The sequence below is a fragment of the Knufia obscura genome (assembly GCF_036327395.1).
Source record: "Knufia obscura strain CCFEE 5817 isolate CBS 148926 chromosome Unknown scaffold_3, whole genome shotgun sequence".
Taxonomy (NCBI): Eukaryota; Fungi; Ascomycota; class Eurotiomycetes; order Chaetothyriales; family Trichomeriaceae; genus Knufia; species Knufia obscura.
The window spans coordinates 1,765,036-1,786,089 of record NW_027042689.1 but is presented as its reverse complement, the minus strand read 5'-3'; the positions used below and the strand labels follow the sequence as shown (position 1 = coordinate 1,786,089).

The window sequence follows — 21,054 nt, the reverse complement described above, 5'->3', positions numbered from 1 at the left end:
TGCAATAGGCGTGCAGCAAACTCCGCATGTGGGTCCAGTGACTGATGGAGGGGTTGCATTTTGCTTGGCGTTTCGGTCGCACCTGCGGTTTCTTTTACCTCCATCGACGAATTTGTCTTGATTTGAACCTTCCTCACCGCCGACCTTTTTATCTTTGTCTGCTTCGACAAAAGCAGGCGCTTGTTGCGAATCGAGCTTATACTCGGTATTGCCGTTTCGTTTTCAAGCCCTAAAGCGGCATTTCACATATTCAAGCTCGAGGGAGCGCCCAAGACAAGTTCTAGCAAGTCTACCACCAATACTTGCCCAACATGGTCAACTTCACCGTGGACGAGATCCACGCTCTCATGAAGAAGCCAGGTGAGTACAATAAGTCGTCTTTCAAAGATAAAATATGCTAACCTGCGACAAGCCAACATCCGTAACATGGTATGCGATCACCCCACCTTCGAAGGCGAATCAGCAGCAATACTAACTTACCTCGTAGAGTGTCATTGCCCATGTCGACCACGGAAAATCTACCCTGACCGACTCTCTGGTCCAGCGTGCCGGTATCATTTCTGCCGCAAAGGCTGGTGAAGCGTGAGTGGGAAGAAAAAAGAAACAATGAGTAAAAGGCTGACCAATGGATAGCCGATTCACCGATACTCGTGCGGACGAACAAGAGCGAGGTATCACCATCAAGTCCACCGCTATCTCTCTGTACGCCCACCTGGCAGACGAGGACGATCTGAAGGATATCCCTCAGAAGGTCGAGGGTAACGAATTCTTGGTCAACTTGATCGATTCGCCAGGTCACGTCGATTTCTCCTCCGAAGTTACTGCAGCTCTCCGAACTACCGATGGTGCTCTCGTCGTCGTCGACACCATCGAGGGTGTCTGTGTCCAGACCGAGACTGTGCTGCGACAAGCCCTCGGTGAGCGTGTCAAGCCAGTCGTCATCATCAACAAGGTCGACCGAGCCCTACTCGAACTACAAGTCGAGAAGGAGGATCTTTACCAATCCTTCTCGAGAACAATCGAGTCAGTCAACGTCATCATCGCCACCTACTTCGACAAGACTCTTGGTGATGTCCAGGTCTACCCATACAACGGCACAGTTGCCTTCGGCTCTGGTCTTCACGGCTGGGCTTTCACCGTCAGACAATTCGCTGTCAAGTATGCGAAGAAGTTCGGTGTTGACAGAAAGAAGATGATGGACAGACTCTGGGGTGACAACTTCTTCAACCCAAAGACCAAGAAGTGGACCAAGACTGGCGAGGAAGGTGTCGAGCGAGCTTTCAACCAGTTCATCTTGGATCCCATTTTCCGAATCTTCGATGCCTTCACCAAGGGCAAGAACGAAGAGCTCCTCACAATTTGCAGCAAGATTGATGTCAAGCTCACCAACGAGGAGAAGGAAGCTCAGGGCAAGGTTCTGCTCAAGTCTATCATGAGAAAATTCTTGCCAGCTGCTGATGCCCTGATGGAAATGATGATCATTCACTTGCCATCCCCAGTCACTGCTCAAAAGTACAGAATGGAGACTCTCTACGAAGGTCCACCTGATGACGAGGCCGCTGTTGGTATCCGAGACTGTGATCCAAAGGCCACTCTCATGTTGTACGTCTCCAAGATGGTGCCGACCTCCGACAAGGGTCGATTCTATGCTTTTGGCCGTGTCTTCTCTGGTACTGTTCGATCTGGTCTTAAGGTCCGAATCCAAGGGCCCAACTACACACCTGGCAAGAAGGAGGACTTGTTCATCAAGGCTATCCAGCGAACCGTCCTCATGATGGGTCGTATGACCGAGCCAATTGACGATGTGCCGGCCGGTAACATTGTCGGCCTGGTCGGTGTTGACCAGTTCTTGCTCAAGTCTGGTACCCTCACTACCTCCGAGACCGCACACAACCTCAAGGTCATGAAGTTCTCCGTCTCCCCGGTCGTCCGACGCTCTGTCGAAGTCAAGAACGCTCAAGATCTGCCCAAGTTGGTCGAAGGTCTCAAGCGTCTGTCGAAGTCGGATCCTTGTGTCTTGACATACATTTCCGAGACAGGTGAGCACGTCGTTGCTGGCGCTGGTGAACTTCACTTGGAGATCTGCTTGAAGGATCTCGAGGAGGACCACGCTGGTGTGCCACTCAAGATCTCCGACCCTGTCGTGCAATACCGAGAGACAGTTGGCGACAAATCAAGCATGACTGCCTTATCTAAGTCGCCCAACAAGCACAACAGATTGTACGTCATTGCTGAGCCACTTGCCGAAGAAGTCTCGAAAGATATCGAGGCGGGCAGAATTGCTCCACGAGACGACTTTAAGGCTCGTGCTCGAATTCTGGCCGATGACCACGGCTGGGACGTCACTGATGCCCGAAAGATCTGGGCTTTCGGTCCCGACACCACTGGTGCTAACTTGCTTGTGGACCAGACCAAGGCTGTGCAGTACCTCAGTGAAATCAAGGATTCGTTCGTTTCTGGTTTCCAATGGGCTACCCGAGAAGGTCCAATCGCCGAAGAGCCAATGCGATCTGTTCGATTCAACGTTATGGATGTCACACTCCACGCCGATGCCATCCACAGAGGTGGTGGCCAGATCATCCCAACTGCCAGACGTGTGCTGTACGCCTCGACACTGCTCGCTGATCCAGCCCTACTCGAGCCTGTCTTCTTGGTTGAAATCCAGGTTCCAGAAAACGCCATGGGTGGCATCTACTCTGTTCTCACCAAGAAGAGAGGTCATGTCTTCTCTGAGGAGCAGCGTGTCGGTACCCCATTGTTCACCGTCAAGGCTTACTTGCCCGTCATGGAGTCCTTCGGTTTCAACGCTGATCTGCGTGCCGCCACTGGTGGTCAAGCTTTCCCACAGTCCGTTTTCGATCACTGGCAGATTCTGCCAGGTGGTTCGCCACTCGACACCAAGACCCTCACAGGTCAAATCGTCACCAACATGCGAAAGAGAAAGGGTCTCAAGGAACTTGTTCCAGGTTACGAAAACTACTGTAAGTCCTTCTATGTTTCCAATACGAGACACGATGCTAACATAATCCTGCAGACGACAAGTTGTAGATCGGTTCTTTTGTTCTATGTTTTGCTTGACTTGCTCGTTACACTGATTGAGGCATGTCGGCATAGAACGGTGTCTGGTTTCCGCGGCATTCGCTCGGGTTCGGGACACTGGCTATGAAGTTGATGTATTAGGAACGAAATTCTCTCGCATATGAAGCATTTGGCGAGTATGTGGGCATGAATCATGATGATGCATTGAGGACATGGCGAAGAATTGAATAAGAGCAAAAGGCCGGGGCTAGTAGAAGAGGTATAGAGATACGAAATGAGATTGACGTTCAATGATACCCAGTGCTCGCCATTCGTACTATGATATTTTCGCCTCTACGTCGCGCACCATGCTATCAACCTGCGAGAGCAGAAGCAGTAGAGTGATTATTGCGGCAGACGGTATGAAGAACTAACATTCTTTTCACATACGCAAATGGCCACGTCTCTCTCAGGGCTTGATCGGAATATCTATTCCCACCATATCAACCAAATCAGCCGGGGGAGTCCTATACCCATCATGCTCATCGTTATCCTCGCTAAGCTTAGACGGCTTCCGAGGCAACGCATCGACACCCCCAGCAGGCCCCGCAACAGCAACCCCCTTCGAGACCCCCAACTCCCCCTCCCCCTCCGCACCCACCACCAACGGCTCCAACAACCCCTCCTCACACACCCCCTCCCCCTTCCTACACACAAACATCCAACAGGGCGAGAAAATATCCATCGCCACCCCCTCAACAATCGCATCAAGATACAGCGCCAGCATCTTATTGACCGTTACTGTCTCGGGGGGTATGAGTCCAAACCACACTAATACCCGGGCCAGGAGGTACGTCCATTTTCGACGTGAGTGGCTCATTGCGGCGACGATTTTGCGGTCTTCGGATGTTACTGTCATGGAGAGGGCGGTGGGGGTGCCGGTTATGGGGTAGGAGACGGGGCGGAAGGGGGGTGGAATTGGATGGGATTTTGTGGAGGTTATGGCGTGGTAGGTTTTTGAGGGGGGTGGGGCGAGGTAGGTTCCGTTGCCGGAACGGTTGGGTATCTGGATGGGGAAGAAGGATTTTATGGGGCGGTTGTAGTGGTAGTGGTGATATTCGGTGGGTTTGGGTTGGGTGGCGGGTGAGTGCTGGCCTTCTTCGTCTGCGAAGACGAATGGGACGGGCCCGCTGAGACGCTCGAAGTAGCGGGCGTAGTCCTCGTCGAGTTCGATGGTGAAGCCTGCTCTTTTTAGGGATGCGCGGGCTGTGCTGGCTGGTTGGATGCAGGCCATTCCGCCGCCGACTTCCATTCTGTTTCGGATGTCGCGGTGTTTTTCGAGGGATTCGTCGTATTTGTAGGCTGGGCCGCTGGCGGGATCGGTCATGAGCTGCTCTGTGAAGCCGAATTGGCGGTGGGGTTTGAGGACGCGCCAGCATTGTGCGTAGGCGTGTGCTAGGCTGGGCGCGTGGCAACAGGCTTCGATTGCGAGGACGGTGTCGAAGTAGTTATCTGGGAAGGGTAGATCCATGAAATCGGCTCGGATGAATGTACATAGGTGACCTAGGCCCTCTCGGGCTGTGAGTTCTATGGCTCGATCAACTTGGTATTGGTTTATGGTTATGCCGATCACCTCGCAGCCGACCAGTTTCGCGAGTTCGCGCGCTGCGCCGCCGATGCCGCAGCCGACATCGAGGACTTTGTGGTGTGGTTTGATGTTTAGCAGGATGGCGAGGCGGTAGACGACGAATTGGAGGGCGTGCGAGATACTGTCGTTTGGCGCGAAGGGAGCGAAGTGAAAGTGTTCGTCCCAACCGCGTTCGTAGGCGCGAGTGACAATGTCGTAGTATTGGTTTGTATGGGATGCGGCGTTGGCGCGGGCTGCGGCTCGTTCGGTTTCCGAGACGTGGAAGACGTCGATGGTGTGGTCTTTGGACTTGGAGGGACCTTGGAAGGAGCTGAAGCGGGATTTGTAGGTTGGTGCTGCGGCGGAGAGGCGGTCAATGTGTGCCTCGAGGCCGGCGAGGGTTACTGACGAGGAAGGCATGCTGAAAGCGAGGGTAAGAAGCCTTGAAGAGCAACTGTAAACCGGTCTCTCGGTCTGCAGTTTCGAGACTCAAGATTGGCAGGTGTTCGAGTACACTGCTGGTGGTATTTGGTACGGGCAGGGCCGGAATGTGAGAACAATACTAAGCGTAGGGAGCCTGTGCTGGCTCCAGACCACAAAGGCGTATCCATGTGGCGGTATCATCAAGTAGTCTCTGTATGACAAGTAGCTGCTCGCGGCTCATCCTTTCTGGCTGTCGCTCCTGATGATGCTTGCTCGCTTATCCTTAGAACTGCCTCCAGCCGTGCTAAGATTTTTGGTGGCGTTCAGCTTCAGCAGTGTTTCCACTCCATGTCTTTCTCTGCTCATGCCATCCAATCTCGAATCTTCTGCTAGGTTGGCTTGCCGTTTCCTCCTCATCTGTCCGTGAAGGCCGTAAACTACAGTCCACTCTGGTATGGTGGTACGTGCAGGTAAAGTGATACCTGCACAAACCTTGCTGTGCGCGCCTATGCTGCAGCCGGGGAGCAGTGTCACTCCTGCTTCGAGGACCACACTGTCCCCGATAGTACATGGCGGCTGGACCTTGACAGTTGACTGTAGGTATGCTCGAGGTCCTATGTTGATCTGTAGCTCGTTGATGCCATCATCTTGACTCGGCAGATCTGGTGACTGGGCTATTGTCGCAGCAGAGCTTGATACTGAGGCAGGCTTGGGATTGAACTCCTTGTCTATACCCAAAATGCATCGCTCATTGAGGATGCTGCCTTGTTGTATGATGACTGGACCTTGATCTGTGTTCAGACGACAGCGCGGATGCAGCACGACATTTGCCTCAATGGTCAGTAAGTGAGTCCCTTTAACATAACATGCTGGATCAAGATGACACTGTTGGGAGATGTTGACCGGGGTTGATGTTGATGGAGGTTGATTAGAACGGAGAGGAAGGGCAGCTTGAGGTTGTGGAGTACTGGTCATGGTCTGACATTGACTGTGCCGGCCAAGGGCATGTAATATGGTGGTAACGTGATATCGTCGGTAGTTACTCGCCCGCGCTCATGGAATATTCGAATTGCAGTCCTTCTGTACTTGCCAGTGCACTAGAACCATCACTGGCTGACTAGATCTCTAGCGCGCCTCAACGCGTGATGAAACAACGCGTCTGGTTGGTGGGCTGAGCACCATACACCCCACTATCAAAGTCCAAGTCACTACAAGTTCCCACGACTTTCCAGTATCGGTCTTGACCAGGTGGTCATGAAATATGAGCAATGTCGTACTATGATGTGGATGCGATCCTGACAGATGCTCAAAAGTTGCCTTGCACCTTCGAGATAGACGTACCTGGACTCGGCTATCTAGATGGCAACCCTGGGGGCACGGTTAGGTGCTCGAGCGACGAGTGCTGAGGATCATAGCTGACAAGTCTACAGATAAAGGCAGGCACGAAGCTTGACCTGCCATTGTGGCTAGGAGTCATGCTTGCAGTATCGACTGGGTAGGCACTGCCCGGCGCCTTCTTCCCTGAGTCCAACAATGCTGACATTTTGCAGAAATAACCCAGGCTCCCAGCCTCTCGTTACGTTAGATTTTCCTGCTCCTTTGCAGCAGCGAGTGGTGAACGCCTTGAAGGCTGACCCAAACTCGGTTGATCTGCGAGCACAAGCACCACATTTCTATCCCCTGGGTGCGCAGATCATGGACCTCTTCGAGGACGATGATATTGTTGACGTGCTGACTGAGGTGAGCTCACTCTGAACAAGTGCTGCAGCGCGTTCTGAGAGTATGCTGACTTGATAGACCTTCCGAACTCGTGCGGCAAGAATTGCAGATCATGCTCACAATGCACAAGGGGCGCTGACTGATGGAGCTGATTTCTTGCGCGGACTCGACGAGACAGAAAGACAACTGTTTCGTAGTGCTCATGAAGGACCAAAAGGTGTTAAGACCTGGTCTCAGAACCTGAAGAAAACCACTTGATGTAACATGTCGTCTCTTACTTAGCCCGGCCCTGTTGCAGGCTCTGCTACTTTCTTTGCCTCTGGAGGCTCATCGATGAACGTTGGAGGTACTTCATCTTGCAAAAAGGAAGGTACGCCGCCGGCACTTTCGGCCTGTTGTTCGAACATCATGTCCTCACCCAAGGCTTCAAGTTCAGCATCAAGTTCTGCTTCGTCCACATCGTCCGGCACATCGTAAGCTCTTCCCATACTTTCGCTGATCTCATTGCCTAGCTCCATCAAGTCTGCCATTTCATCCTGCATTGACTCGATCTTGTCGATGTCGATCTTGCCATACTGCTTCTTCAGCTCCTTGTTTGTGGTCTTCATGGCATCGACAGTGGTCATCACATTCTTAATATTGTCCTGCATCATGCCTGCCTGCTCCATGTTCCAGGACTGTTGCATCAGATTGTCCTTCTGGCTTTCATACATCTTCCGCTGTTGCAGGACTTTTAGAGCTCTCTGCTTGATTGCGTTCTTGCCTGGGCCGTCTCGCATCTTGGACATCTTGGTTTGATATGTTTGCAGCTCGGCATTCAGCTTTGCCAGTTTGACATCGATAGAGTCTATTCTGGTTTCGACCTATTCTCATACCTCAGCTTGTGAGCCTGCTGCTTGTGTCAACCAGACTTACACCAGAGATAGCACCATTGAGAGTCGGCTTCGGCGCATTGCTCTTTGCGCCAAAAAGGCGGTTCATCGTGTGGTTTGCTTGCTTCGTCTAACGCAATGCTCTCGCAGATGCTGGTGGGGATGTTGCCGCGCCGTCAGCTGGTCCAGGTGTATTGTCGAAGTCGTGATATAGATAATGTGCAGCGGCAATACAATAATGGATGGTACGATGGTTAGACATGAACTTCGGTGGTAGCCTTCAAGCGCCAGCTCTCGGCTATGGACGTCATGCACAGGCGGCTTCAGGCACCGTTGGTTCCCCCGAAGTAACCCACCGGCAAAGCTTCGTCATCCTGCAGTGAGCTAAAATTGGTGCTAAGCCGCTTAAGCAGAACGGCCACGAGGGATCGATGCCCACGCCGCAAACCGCAATCTCCAACCAGGAACGACAGCGTTATCCCATGTCCCCGTGCTGTACACGAGGGAACCACGAACCGCCCACGAGCCTTGCATGTGTGACTAAACGCTCCTTTTCATGCCAGCTAGTCGCGTGAAGAACCTGGTCCTCCCACCTTTCAACGGTTGTGCGAAGGCTGCCGATATCAGTGACATTCGAGCCTTCAACGTCCGACCGACTACCGTCCCCTCCTACGAGGTCGTGTGTCTGTAGACAAGATCTCAGCATCGACCCCCCCATACAAGCACAGAACCTTGTCGAATGTGGCGTCGTCGTTCATCGCGTTCCTACAGCACATATCTTGTCAAACATAGAAAGCCCCGTTTACGAAACACAGCAAGCCCACCATGTTTTGGCGCTTTGGAGGTTACAGCAATGTCTCAACTATAGATACCTTACTGGACAAACAATCGACCAGTCTAGAAGATCTGCTCGAGGAGCAGGACCTGGTACAAGAGTTGAAGTCGCATCACACCAAGCTGATAGAGTTCTTGCGCGATGACAACAATCTACACGCGCTCTTGAAATATGTGGTTGCGCCAGGCCTCAACATCGAAGAGCCGGATGACCCAGAAGAGGAATCCAAGGTGGACGAGGAACAGGAGAAGGCCGAGAAGAAACGTCTGAAATATGCTTACGTCGCGTGTGAGGTCCTCTCTTGCGAAACCTGGTCCATCACCGAGGCCGTGATGTCAAACACTGATTTTCTGAAAGAGTTTTGGGAATTCTTACGCCGGCCAGTTCCCTTGGATCCGCTGCAAGCGGGCTATTTCACAAAAGTGAACGAGACCCTGCTTGAAAAGAAAACCGAAGACATGTTAGCTTTCTTCAAATCCTTGCCAGAAATAGTTCCTGCGATTCTGCATCATGTGGACTGCCCTATGGTCATGGATCTCCTTCTAAAAATCATTAGTTTGGAGAAGTCAGAAGGAGGAGCAGGCATTGTGGAATGGCTGCATGACCAGGACCTTATACCAAAGCTGCTCTCGAGTCTGTCTCCGGACTGCAACTCGTCTACACAAACTTCGGCCGGCGATTTCTTGAAAGCTATCATCACCATATCGGCTAATGCTGCGCAAAACGAGCAGTCATGTATCGGACCGAACGGTTTGACAAGGCAGCTTGTGTCCGAGCAGTGCATACAGCAACTGATAAGGCATATGTTGCGAGGTGGCAATCCTCTGACCGTCGGTGTGGGCATCATAATCGAAGTCATCAGGAAGAACAACTCGGATTACGATCCAGAGAACGGCCTGAACCCGGATGCTTCTCCCACAACCCATGATCCCATCTTCTTGGGCACATTGTTAAAACAGTTCGCGCGTCATGTGCCGGACTTTATGAACCTCATTCTGAGTTCGACGCACACCGTCACCGATGGTGAGAAGACCAAGACTGTAGATCGAGGCGTTTTAAAATCTGCTTGGGGGCAGGATATAGAACCTCTTGGCTTCGATCGCTTCAAAACTTGCGAACTGATGGCAGAGTTACTACACTGCAGCAACATGGGTCTTCTCAACGAGACCGGCAGCGAAGAGTTTGTGAAGGCTCGAGACGCTGAAAGAGAGCGATTGCGAGCCGCTGGCAAGTTTTCCCTTGAGAAGCAACAGTCTGATGATTCTACTATCGATATGTCAATGGCATCCTCGAAGCTAGACTCGTCATTCGCGCCGTCCATCGGCACCTTGCCGGAAGAACGAGCAAGCGCAGGCGAGGAAGACGGGTTCGAAAGTGTTTCTATTTCAGAGAACGACAAGAAGGTATCGAGCTCATCCGAGTCTGACGAACTGGTGGATGAGCCTTTGACTCCTACCAAGCCTACATTGCAAGCACAAAACGACGCCAAGTCCCCAGCTCATGGACTTGACGAGAACGTGCGGAGGCTCAGCCTTGAGGATACTGAGATGTCCTCCGACCTCCCAGAAGTATCTGTTGGTTCGCCACCGACGTCCAAGGCAGGAGATATGTCACCACACCCAGAAGACAAACCAGCACCGCTGTTCGCGAAACGGGCCGACCCCGATAAAACTCCAACTCCGGCAAGTCCAGAGCCGCCGAACAGCCCGAGAACCAACAACGATACTTCGATGACTGATCTACTTTCCAGCACCGGTGCGCCGGGCCAAGATACTTCGAGCGTTCTCGAACCAAAAGAAGATGCCAAAGAACAGCCTGTGGTAGGAGACTATCTGAAGATGATGTTTGTGGATCATCAGGTCGTGCCTACTGTTCTGAGCTTCTTCTTCCGATTTCCTTGGAACAATTTTCTACATAACGTCGTCTACGACGTTGTACAACAAGTCTTCAATGGTCCAATGGATCGTGGTTACAATAGATACCTTGCATTTGATCTTTTTGAGACTGGCAAGATCACACAACAGATCATCGACGGACAACAAAGAAGCGAAGAAGCCGAGAAGAAGAAGAACATGCGCCTCGGCTACATGGGTCACTTGACCCTGGTCGCCGAAGAAGTAGTCAAATTCGGTGAGCGACATTCCAGGGAAACGCTGTCTGAACTTGTACAAAGCTACATATATGGGAAGGCATGGGAAGATTATGTTACAAAAACGTTGGCTGAGACAAGAGACCGCGACAATGCAATTCTTGGAGGCTTTCGTCCTGAAAATGGCCTTGGCCCAAGGCAAGCCGTGCTAAACGCTGTTAATGCCAGCAGTGGGTTTACTGGGTCCAACGCACTTGCTCAAGCAGGTCTTACTAGTGGTCAGCAAGGCCTCGATAGCGTGGATCTTTCGAACAATGGAAGCGCCACATCATCCAGCTACCAAACCGCGGGCAGCTCATTACTGAGCAATTTCGGTAGCTCATCTGACGACGACGAAGATGACATGTCGGATGACAATGACGAGGGGCAGGTTCGAGCTGCTGTTCAGCTTTCCACAGCCGACACTGGCCCAAGCAATGATTCAGACCAGCCGATGCCGCTCATCCCTCCACCTCCCGCACCTCTCAACATCGCGCCTTCGAAGGCGCGGCAGCGGTTAGCCGACAGGCTTGCTTTACACAAAGCAGAGCAAGAACAGAATCCGCCAGAGGCGGCAGCCTCAGAGTTCGGCATGGAAGACGATCCATTCGCTGCTCTTGGAGACAACGACGATAACGATAACGACGATCCGTTCTCATTGGACGAAGAAGAACAAGACATCACGTCCTTTGGAAAAAGAAGTAATGCGCATACACAAAGCAGCAGTGGTGCAACGTATTCGACCAGTCGCGGGATACAAAGCCTGTTCGAGTCCTCCGGCCAACGTGGTAAGTCTTATTCACATGGTTCACTCGAGGACGCGTCATCCAGTGACTCCGAGTCCGAAGATGGTACGCAGCACACAGCTGTCGAAGCGCGAACTAGTCTAGAAAGGAAGCCTTTGGACGTTGATGATGACGATGACGATGACGAGATGGGCGAAATGGTTGGCCCGAGTGAAGGGCCAAATAGCAGTGATGAAGAGGACTTGACGGCATCAGAAAGACAGCAGCTTGGCCTTGACCGGTCAATGGATGATGACGAGTCGTCTGAATTCGATGGGCAGGCTGATGAAGATCGCGAGGATGATGTGGTTGAGATACCTTTGCCCAAGACCAAACGAAGGTCAAGAGGTTCTTTGGGCTGACGTGCTGGCTGATGTCTTTGCTAGCATGTGACCCTTCATGAAACAACATGTATTACTTGTACCATATGTCGAGCCTTTCTGTGTGATCACGCCGCTACTGTGTGTTCCCGTGTGGCTGTACCGTGACTGCCTATAAGTATAACAGCGACATAGAACTTGTGTAACCCAAGCGTGGAGCCTGACGTGTTTCTCACGCCGTGAGACGTTACGTAGTAAAATTGTACAACGTGATAGAACCATTCATGCAATCTTCCGGCATGATGAGCTCAACCCGTGAGATGGCTTTTCATGCAGATACGAACACGTATGCCTGACAACACGCCATGATCTTCCATGCGTAAGTGAGCCTCACCATTCGAGCTGAGATCCCATTGCAAGGGGTTCGAGTTAGCCTCGGGATCTGCCGTCACGCCAGTGCCATCCGTTTCCAGGGTTAGTCCCTTTCCTTCTGCGGAGGTCGCTTCACAAGATCAAGCACGAGTACCATCTGCTCTTCCTTGTCGATGTTTTAAGTCCGCACGAATGCGAGTATGAGTTCCAATTCTCTTCGCGATACGATCAAGCAGAGCAAGGAACAAACGGAGTAGGGCACCTAAGTCCACAGAGAGCTATCTTACATGCTGCAGCCCACGCGCCTGTGATTGCGTCACTGGGCGCTGACAAAGTATGGATGGCGGCAGGTCTAATAAGCCGATTGTGTTCGTATTCGGGGCCAAAAAGGGTGATGTCGATGGTCGAAAAAAGAATCTGTCGGCAATCAACACGCAGGTCGCTTATCGCGCGCACGAGCGACGGCGTGAGAAGAAGAGCAGGCAGCGAGCCCAGGCCAAGGAAGATGGAAAAGTGGACCAGCCCACATCATCGATCGATGACACGGCATCAGCATCGGTTAAGGTCGAGAACAATGTAGATTTCAACCACTTCGTGCCGGAGACAGTCTTGTACCAACCCAAATCGCTCGTCACCGCTGAGCGCGAACCATCCGTGTCGCGACATTTGGCTGCCGCGACAAATCGATACGCACGTGCCGAGGTAGCGCACCCAGCTGCTACAATCAATGGCAACAATCATCGGAGGATTCTCAACGACCGACGCGAATCAGACCTATCTTCGGACGCGAGCTCAGACCACGATGCTGTCTGGTCGGCGTCGCCATCGTCGCACCGATTCTCTTCACCAAGCACAGACTTGAGCGGGCTCTCTCCATCTGCGCCAGTACAGATAAATGGTTACTTCGACAAGGCTCTTGATCCTTTCTTTCGTCTGCCGAAGCCGGCAACTGATCGAGAGCAATGGCTTGTTCACTTTTGTGAGTTGAACTTCTGTCATCCTACGATCAATTTACTAACGCTAGCAGACTTCCGAGAAATGGGACACATTGGCTTCGGCACACATACCAATTCCCTTTTCTGCCCAGACAGAGATTGGGTCTCGACTTATGTGTCGACCAAGCCGCTGTGTTTTCAATGGGTTTTAATACTTGCAGAAGAACACCTTGGCAGAATCGGTGTCCTCCCAGATCAGACAAAGACAATCGAGCGGAAGTCGAAGGCGTACGGCACGTTGAACGCAATTTTGAAGTCAAAGACTGCCGACCGTGATGAAGGCATCAGTGGAATTATGTATGCTGCCATTGTGGATACAGGCCAAACCCCGCTACACTTGCAGGCACTCGACCGATTGATAAACGACACAGGAGGTTTCGAAGCATTTCTGGATGGCCCACTTGGCATTGCTCATCCTGAGCATGTCGCTACTGCCTTTGCATTCGGCCCATGTCCCATCCCCAGTTTGCAAGATATGGAAATCATCAAGGGAAGGTTCCTCGACGTCCTTCGCACCTTCCACAACAGTGCCAAACAAGAGCAAGAGGAAAAACGCCGCATACGTAATCGCAGGCCATGGGATACCTTAAATCGCCAAACCATTGATGGAAACGGTAATCTGGTGCCAGCCGACCACGACGACCACTTCCGCTACTACATCAAAGCTCAACAAGACTGTCTAAACACTGAATGCCTCGCACCACTTCTCAATGCCACACTGAATCCTCAGCTCGACTATACGTCGCAAGCGCGGCACCTAGCAGCATTAGTGCAGACATTGATGATCCTGCGCGAGTTCGAGCACAACTACCTCGCCAGGGCTATGTTCCTGAAGCGCCTCAAGCACGTCGCTGAGATGAGCACAGCACGAGATCTGAGCACAGGTAGTGCACGGCTCAGCCATGCAGGTCTACTGCTGATTAACTCGTTCGTGCGACAAGAAGTGCAAACATATTTCGACCGGACGAGGGCATTGGCAAAAGGCGTGAGGATCAGTAAAGTGGTCGTGGACTTTTTGAAGATCTGCCCTTTGGTGCAACAGCCCACTCGTTCGCTCGTTGTCTCGTGGTTGAGAGATTGGCTATGCTACAATGACCAGTTTGAGGATGCAGAGTTCACTCAGTTGCAGGAGAAGGACCTTGCCGTTATATCTGCCGAGATTACAAATGCTTGGTTCATGAGTGTAGGTAAAGGCCCTTGAGCCACATAATATGTTCTGCACAGGTGTCACGAAGGTTTGTGGATCGATTGTCCACGAAGATCTAAGCACGGAAGCAGGCATATTGAACGAAGTAATCAAGACAACCGACAGACCTACCACAGATGACGAATCAAAGAACACCAGCGCAACAACCGCCAGCACAAGACTGGCTGGCTAAAGGAGGGGTCGGTGGCACGATCATCGTTCTGGAAGGATGGAACTTGCCGATGTTCGTGAGCGAAGTCCCTAGCTCTACCTCATAGTGAGAGTGGTGAAGCATCAGCGAGAAGAAGTTGAGAGTAGCGGGGTTCGAACCTGCAATCTTCACGAACGATGTTTCCGACCCAAGTAGCAGAAGCAGTAGTAGACCCTACTACTCGTGTCTGACCGCAGTCACGTTCAAATTCGGGGGTAGTTCTTGGTGCTCTTACCAATAGGACCATGCTCTCAGCTGTGTGAACCAATTTAAGCACGTCAACTATATGGTAGTTGGGTGAAGGAATTGCCGTGGAACGTTCTGAGACCTGGAACCTCGAGTGCACGCCCGGACCCCAATTTCGAGGTATCAGCATACCAACAGAAGATTTTCTCCAACAGCCCGTATATTGTTGCCATCCGTCACCAGTATTACAGACCAGATATAGGCAGGTTCGGCATTCGGATTGCTCTGTGCTTAAAGCAGGTTCGAAGCAGCAGCTAAGTCTTGGTCGAACCGGTCAACCACGGGAGAACTGGTTGGGACAGGCATGGCAGCAACATGTTAGAACATGGTAAGGACGGCAGCTTTCGGCATCCAAGCCAAGCATTGGCTTGTAGCAGGACTTGCGATGTATCGGGGGAGGGGGTCTGAGGGCAGTTCACGTGGGTTTTGAGTCAAGCTTTCGTTATCTTATCGGAGCATGACTCGTTGACGATCTTCCGGGTGCACGTCATCATGCTGATCATCCTAAAACATTTTGGACTCTTCCTTCGCTGCTGCAAGACGAGCACTGCATGTCGACAAATCTTGCAAGCAGCCGGCTCACTTCTGTTGCTTCATTGCGCCGCCTTTCGTTCTTGTCATCGTCAAAGACCAGGCGTACCTATCGTTTGCATCCCGAGGTCACTCCTTCACCTTCGGCCAATCCGCGATCGTTCTCCGCGATTCACTTCCTCAGGCGGCGTCCGGTCCTGCTCACCATCTCGCTGTTCTCTGGATTCTGCCTGCTCAGGCTCTTCAATATGCCACGTCGATCATTTCAGACAGCGACGCTCAACGCCGCCTCGACGGACACATCGGCGCTCACAAGCAACGAGAATGCGCCACCCAAGTCCATTCCTTCCACCTTTACAGATTCCTTGCCTTTACCGTCGCTAATTGTCTTCGATCTTGACTATACCCTTTGGCCGTTCTGGATTGATACACACTGCACACCACCACTCAAGGTCAACAAGGACGCCACAGGCGTGACCGACCGCTATGGAGACACCTACACATTCTATCCCGAAGTACCCTCTATACTTTACGAAGCGAAGCGTCGCAACATCCTACTCGGGCTAGCCAGCCGAACACATGCCCCCGATCTCGCGAACCAAACGCTTCGGGCCATTAATGTGCCCGTGCCAGAACATTACTTGAAGAAGCAAGATGGCGGGACCAGTGAAAAGACGGAAGAGAAGCCACAAAAGGCTATCACATTCTTCACCTTTCGCGAGATCTACCCAGGTGAAAAGACACGGCATTTTAGACAGATACAGGGTTCCGCGAAGACTCTAGCTCGAAAACAAGAAGGCATTCCGAAGGACGGTATTGCGTATGAAGACATGCTCTTCTTCGACGATGAAGCCAGAAACCGCAATGTTGAAAGAGAGCTGGGCGTGACGTTCTATCTCGTGCGGGATGGTGTCACGAGGGACGAGGTCGATGCGGGTGTTTGGGCTTGGAGAAAGAAACGTGGGATCTCAAAAGCAGACGTACAGACTTCCAGCACTAATGCCACGAGTGGTGAGAGTTCTGAGATATCGGACGACTGAGAAAATACGTCCCGCTTTTGATCAAGCGTTGGACAACCGCCAATCCATTACCGCACTCCGGTGTTCATTTCTCGCATGCCGCATGTCTCATCAGAAACCAGCTCGGAATTTGGATCATCAGGACCACAGCTAATTGATCTTCCATCCTGTTATGAAAGTCGCGCATAGGCTACACAGCGCCACAGCAAGTTACCCTGACGGCTTTTTGTGCGAAAGATGACCTCTTTCGGAGCATAGCGAACTTCAAAGCGACACAGAACGTCAGCCTCGAACCTGGGAACGCCTCGACTAAATTTGGAAGGATGGGCTGTCAGACGGTTTGAGCCTGCAACATGCTCCACAACCAATGCAATAACTGGCTGATCTGCGTCAGCAGGAGCTGGATTGGTCCCTAAGCGATTTGCCAATTTCGGCATTAGTTCTGGGTGGAGTCACGGACAGCATTTTCTATGGCTAGCCCGGTCGCCGTTGCTCTCCTGAAAACGTTTAGTCCGCATGTTCCTCCCATGTGGATGAACGCGCCCCCGGCTGTGCTCACACGATATCCATGAGGCCATCCATGTTCCAGCGAGGAACGTAAGCTCTCATTTTACTTCTGGCGCAGGCTTCTTCCTCGTTCCCTTTCTTCGTCACGACTGTCCACCGACACGAAACACTCATTTTCAACACGGCTACACTTCACTATCGCCCATCTACTACCTGAACAAAACTGCTTGTAGCATCACCGTCAGCCTGATCAGTCACAACAAGCACCCACGATATTACAGTACGATATCGGCCGGGCACGATGCTCCTACCAATTGCCCTCTTGCTCTCGCTGAGCACCTTCCTCACCACATCTCTCGCCCAAACACAGAACTCGACGGAGGACTTTCAAGTGAAGTGCCTGCGCTTTCCAGGTCCCATAGCAGGCCCTCTACAACTACAACCCGAGGCCATTACCGCTCTCTCCCAAGCATTTGCAGACAACAGCTTCAACCCAGCGCTCCCTTCAGAAGGAGTAACAATAAAACCCGGATACTCAACTCGTGTTGGTTGGCAAGGATCGGGCGGTTTCCAGGTCTGCGTGCAAAATTTCTGGTTCTTCAAGACATTGACCGTATCGCTCGATTCGTTGAGCCAGGCTGTGGCTGCGATGAGTACTTGCTGTGACGACGCGACGAATCAGGGCAGGAGCTCAGTGCCTGGAACTGGTGGGCGACCTGGAAAATGTCAGGATTCAAAAGCCTTGGTGAAGGCTACTGATGGGTCGGAGCTGAAAGTTGTGGCTCAAGATTTTGGTGATAACTGCTGTGGTATGTGGGGTTGTTAAGGAAAGCTCAGCAATGCATGCCTTATCGTGGCACAGCGATGCAAGCTGTTGTACAGGGAATTACTGGCGCTGCGTTGGGTAGGATGATCTTAGCCTACACACGAGTAATGAATAATGATCTGAGGCATTGCGGATAGAGACATAGCTGTTGTTATGCGTTCTGATGCGCGGTTTTCTTCTGCCCTAGTCGAAAGGCCAATCTTTGAATCTTTGCACTTCGAGAATGGCCTGCGTTGTTGCTCGTCTAAACACTGATTCCGAGACCATAGCTGATCTGCGTGGCTGAGGTCACCTGCGCGACCGTAGACCTCTGTTGCAATTGCGTGCTTGGGCACTAGCCAATCACAAGGCACTTCTCAGAATTCAGTCCTTCTTTCACGAGCAGCTCCATTAAATTGACGTCGATGACCTTTCAAAGGCTCTACATACCCCTGACATCATTACCCAAAGTGGTTTATGATCATTCACGACATTGTTGCCCTTCTGGCGACGACGAGGTACTTCAGGAAATCTAAAGTCATCGCGCAACGCCGAAGACACAACCCCACTTCAGACTTGGAGGCTCGGAGACTTTGGAATATCTTTCGGACACACGCGTTATCGGCACATCGGTCGCTTGACCGAGGAAGGAGAGCAAGATGACTGGCGAAGATGCCTCCGAAGCAGAGGTAGGTGCAATGAGGAGGGGCTCTCGCGTTGGCATGACTTCCCTCGTTTCGCTGTTGTTTGGACTTTGGCAGCTACGACCTAGTTGAGAAGAAGAAGCAAGAGCATTCACTTACAGAAGACTGTCTTCTGGTTCTCGAGACTCCTCGGCATCTCTTTTACATACGCTATCACATTCGAATTGTCTCATTGCTGGAGTTGCGGTGTGTGTGGGAACTGCGATACCAACAGCAACCTGCACATCTGACAACAGCATCATGCCTATCGTACGCAAAGCCCCACTCACTATCAGCAGTTGTTCATCTTCTTACATTCATGCCCTTGCAGGCCACAGTTGACCTCCGAAATGATGGCACTGTCAAGGAGCCTATCAATCGAGAAATGCCTATGGACCAGCTAATTACAAGGTGAGCTTCTCGCAAGCGTGGGCATAGGAGACAGACAGTACTGACACGAATGCAGCTGGATCACAAATCAAGACAACTACGACCGTAATCACGGCCCAATTCAGCACAAACTTGCAAGCGAGCACGATCTCACAATAGACGGGCTCGTATCGAGACCGATCAAGGTCACAATCGAAAGTCTCCAGACTGACTATCCCCAACATACAGTAACATGTGCACTATCATGTGCTGGTAACAGACGCCATACGATGCGGACGCGTATAAAGGAGGTCTCAGGCATAGATTGGTATGATGGTGCTGTCATGAACTGTATCTGGGAAGGCCCGCGGCTACGAGACGTGCTTATGCACGGAGCTGGCGTAGATGAGGTAAAGTCCGAGGTCAAGAGTCAGCAACAGCATGTTCAATTTGCAAGCTATGGGACCGAGACCCAGAACGACAGCTGGTATGGAGGAAGCATTCCATTTGAAAGAGTTATGGATCCGGAGATGGATGTAATATTGGCTGTGAAGGTAAGCGTTGCACACCCACATCCAACAGTCGAAGCCATACTCTTCCTTGGCGGCTACGGACCACAAAAATTGTACAAAAAGCTGACCGAGCCTCAGATGAACGGCAAGGCTCTGCCCCCACGCCACGGGTACCCAGTCCGCGCTATAGTACCCGGCGTCCTTGGAGCCCGAAGCGTGAAATGGCTCGACCGTATCACCGTCTCTGAAGAAGAATCACCCAACGTCTACCAAAAACGAGACTATAAGGTCCTACCACCAAATGTCACAGACATGAAAATGGCAGGGCAATACTGGGACAAAGTACCAGCCATGCTCGAAATGCCAATAAACGCATGCATTGCAGTCCCAACATACAAGTCCACAGTAAGTCTCTCAGACTCAGGAATGCTAGAGTGCAAAGGCTACGCTGTTGCACAAGGACATGAAGGCCCCATTACCCGAGTAAAAGTGTCAGGAGACGAAGGCAAAACGTGGGTCGATGCAGAGCTAGACTACGGTCCGCCCGAGCTGGCCAGTAAGTGGACATGGGTTCTATTCACAGCCAACATAAAGATGGAGAAGGGCGAAGGCAAGAAGATCTTCGCGAGAGCTACAGATAAAGCTGGCAACACCCAAGAAATGGAGAAGAGTACGTGGAACCTTAGAGGGGTTGGGTACAACGGCTACGAAGCTGTCTTTGATTTGACTGTTGTTTGAGGAGAGAACAATGAGTCCACTGGTCGAACGCACTCAGCACAGCCATCGATTGCAGCGTGGTCGTAGGGGCTGAGCTATCTTCTGGGCTGGAGTACGGCTTCTCTACATGATTTGAGTTCGGAGCATATATCGGCGTCGGTCAGCGCTGCATTGCACATAGTTTACTTCTTCAGATCCAGAGTCGAATGAGACAAGCGTTATAAACTTCATATGATCCAGTGCAGTTACTGGTCGTCAGCCAAAGAGTAATCCAGAGTCGAAGCTAAAACCACTTAACCAAGCAGGCAGGCGAACTTCCGGAATATTAATGCCGCTTCTCCCTTCCTCTTTCTCTTTTCCTAGCCCAAAAAGACTCTCCCTACGTTTTACGCGCAGTACGTACAAGAAACCGCACTCAAAGTCACTGACCATGGTAGCAAGCACGCCTGCTACCGAGGTGGAAGGCGCAGCCTGTCTTGTATGATTATACAAGGAAGGCACGACGGCAAGAAGACGACTGGGAAGGTACGACTAGGAATGGAGGAAGGAACATCCCAGACAGGAGGAAAGCAAGTCCAGAGAAGAAGGAAGCACGACACAGACAGAAGCAAGCACGATCCACACAGAGGCAAGCACGACCGAGACAGGAGGAAGGAACGACGGAACTGTTGCTGGGGTAAGCACGACCCCTTGTCCTGCATCAGGAAGGAGCGATCAATGTTCCAAAGGAAGGTGCAACTATGATGGAAAGGAAGGCACGACTGACTGCGGCCAATGGGAAGTCGCAACCGAGGATGACCGGGTCAGGAAGGCACGATCTAAACAGGAAGAAGGAACGACAGAACTGTTGCTGAGGTAGGTACGACCCCTTATCCCCGTATTCGGAAGGAGCGATCAACGTTCTAAGGGAAGGTGCAACCATCATATAAAGGAAGGCACGACGGGTATGGTGAATGGACAGTCGCGACCGAGGATGACCGGGTGAGAAAGGCGCGGCTCAAGATGGGGCAGGTGCGGTTCAATGCTGCTGGGTTAGAGAAGGCACGACCGAGGTTGCCAGGAAGGAAAGGGCGCTCAAGGCTCGTACATGGCAAGGTTGATTCGCGTATTGGAGTGAATCGATCTTGCCGGCGTACGAAGCCGTGACTACATTTTGATACACGCTCAAGCCAAG

General features: G+C 51.8%; 8 protein-coding genes across 8 annotated transcripts; 6 read left to right on the top strand and 2 right to left on the bottom strand.

Annotated features, from left to right (window-relative positions):
• Positions 1-311: 311 nt before the first annotated feature.
• On the top strand, positions 312-3,048 carry EFT2 (translation elongation factor 2; the record flags this gene model as incomplete). Its single annotated transcript, XM_064872159.1, has 5 exons — positions 312-360; positions 413-429; positions 488-582; positions 634-2,981; positions 3,035-3,048. 5 exons carry the CDS (start codon positions 312-314, stop codon positions 3,046-3,048), a joined length of 2,523 nt encoding a protein of 840 aa, XP_064732539.1.
• A 439-nt stretch (positions 3,049-3,487) lies between these two features.
• Positions 3,488-5,065, bottom strand: ERG6_1 (Delta(24)-sterol C-methyltransferase; the record flags this gene model as incomplete). The annotated part of the gene is made up of 1 exon (XM_064872158.1): positions 3,488-5,065. One exon carries the CDS (start codon positions 5,063-5,065, stop codon positions 3,488-3,490), a length of 1,578 nt encoding a protein of 525 aa, XP_064732538.1.
• Positions 5,066-6,336: 1,271 nt separating this feature from the next.
• PSF3 (DNA replication protein) lies at positions 6,337-7,045 on the top strand (the record flags this gene model as incomplete). Its single annotated transcript, XM_064872157.1, has 4 exons — positions 6,337-6,447; positions 6,499-6,563; positions 6,619-6,808; positions 6,866-7,045. 4 exons carry the CDS (start codon positions 6,337-6,339, stop codon positions 7,043-7,045), a joined length of 546 nt encoding a protein of 181 aa, XP_064732537.1.
• Positions 7,046-7,065: 20 nt separating this feature from the next.
• Positions 7,066-7,768, bottom strand: VPS60 (Vacuolar protein-sorting-associated protein 60; the record flags this gene model as incomplete). Its single annotated transcript, XM_064872156.1, has 2 exons — positions 7,066-7,650; positions 7,703-7,768. The coding sequence occupies 2 exons, from the start codon at positions 7,766-7,768 to the stop codon at positions 7,066-7,068; spliced, it is 651 nt and encodes a 216-aa protein (XP_064732536.1).
• A 716-nt stretch (positions 7,769-8,484) lies between these two features.
• Positions 8,485-11,769, top strand: SIT4_2 (sporulation-induced protein; the record flags this gene model as incomplete). Its single annotated transcript, XM_064872155.1, has 1 exon — positions 8,485-11,769. One exon carries the CDS (start codon positions 8,485-8,487, stop codon positions 11,767-11,769), a length of 3,285 nt encoding a protein of 1,094 aa, XP_064732535.1.
• A 666-nt stretch (positions 11,770-12,435) lies between these two features.
• On the top strand, positions 12,436-14,295 carry PMZ80_003726 (uncharacterized protein; the record flags this gene model as incomplete). The annotated part of the gene is made up of 2 exons (XM_064872154.1): positions 12,436-13,078; positions 13,127-14,295. The coding sequence occupies 2 exons, from the start codon at positions 12,436-12,438 to the stop codon at positions 14,293-14,295; spliced, it is 1,812 nt and encodes a 603-aa protein (XP_064732534.1).
• Positions 14,296-15,516: 1,221 nt separating this feature from the next.
• PMZ80_003725 (uncharacterized protein) lies at positions 15,517-16,308 on the top strand (the record flags this gene model as incomplete). The annotated part of the gene is made up of 1 exon (XM_064872153.1): positions 15,517-16,308. One exon carries the CDS (start codon positions 15,517-15,519, stop codon positions 16,306-16,308), a length of 792 nt encoding a protein of 263 aa, XP_064732533.1.
• Positions 16,309-17,095: 787 nt separating this feature from the next.
• PMZ80_003724 (uncharacterized protein) lies at positions 17,096-19,901 on the top strand (the record flags this gene model as incomplete). Its single annotated transcript, XM_064872152.1, has 3 exons — positions 17,096-17,603; positions 18,621-18,693; positions 18,749-19,901. The coding sequence occupies 3 exons, from the start codon at positions 17,096-17,098 to the stop codon at positions 19,899-19,901; spliced, it is 1,734 nt and encodes a 577-aa protein (XP_064732532.1).
• Positions 19,902-21,054: the final 1,153 nt, after the last annotated feature.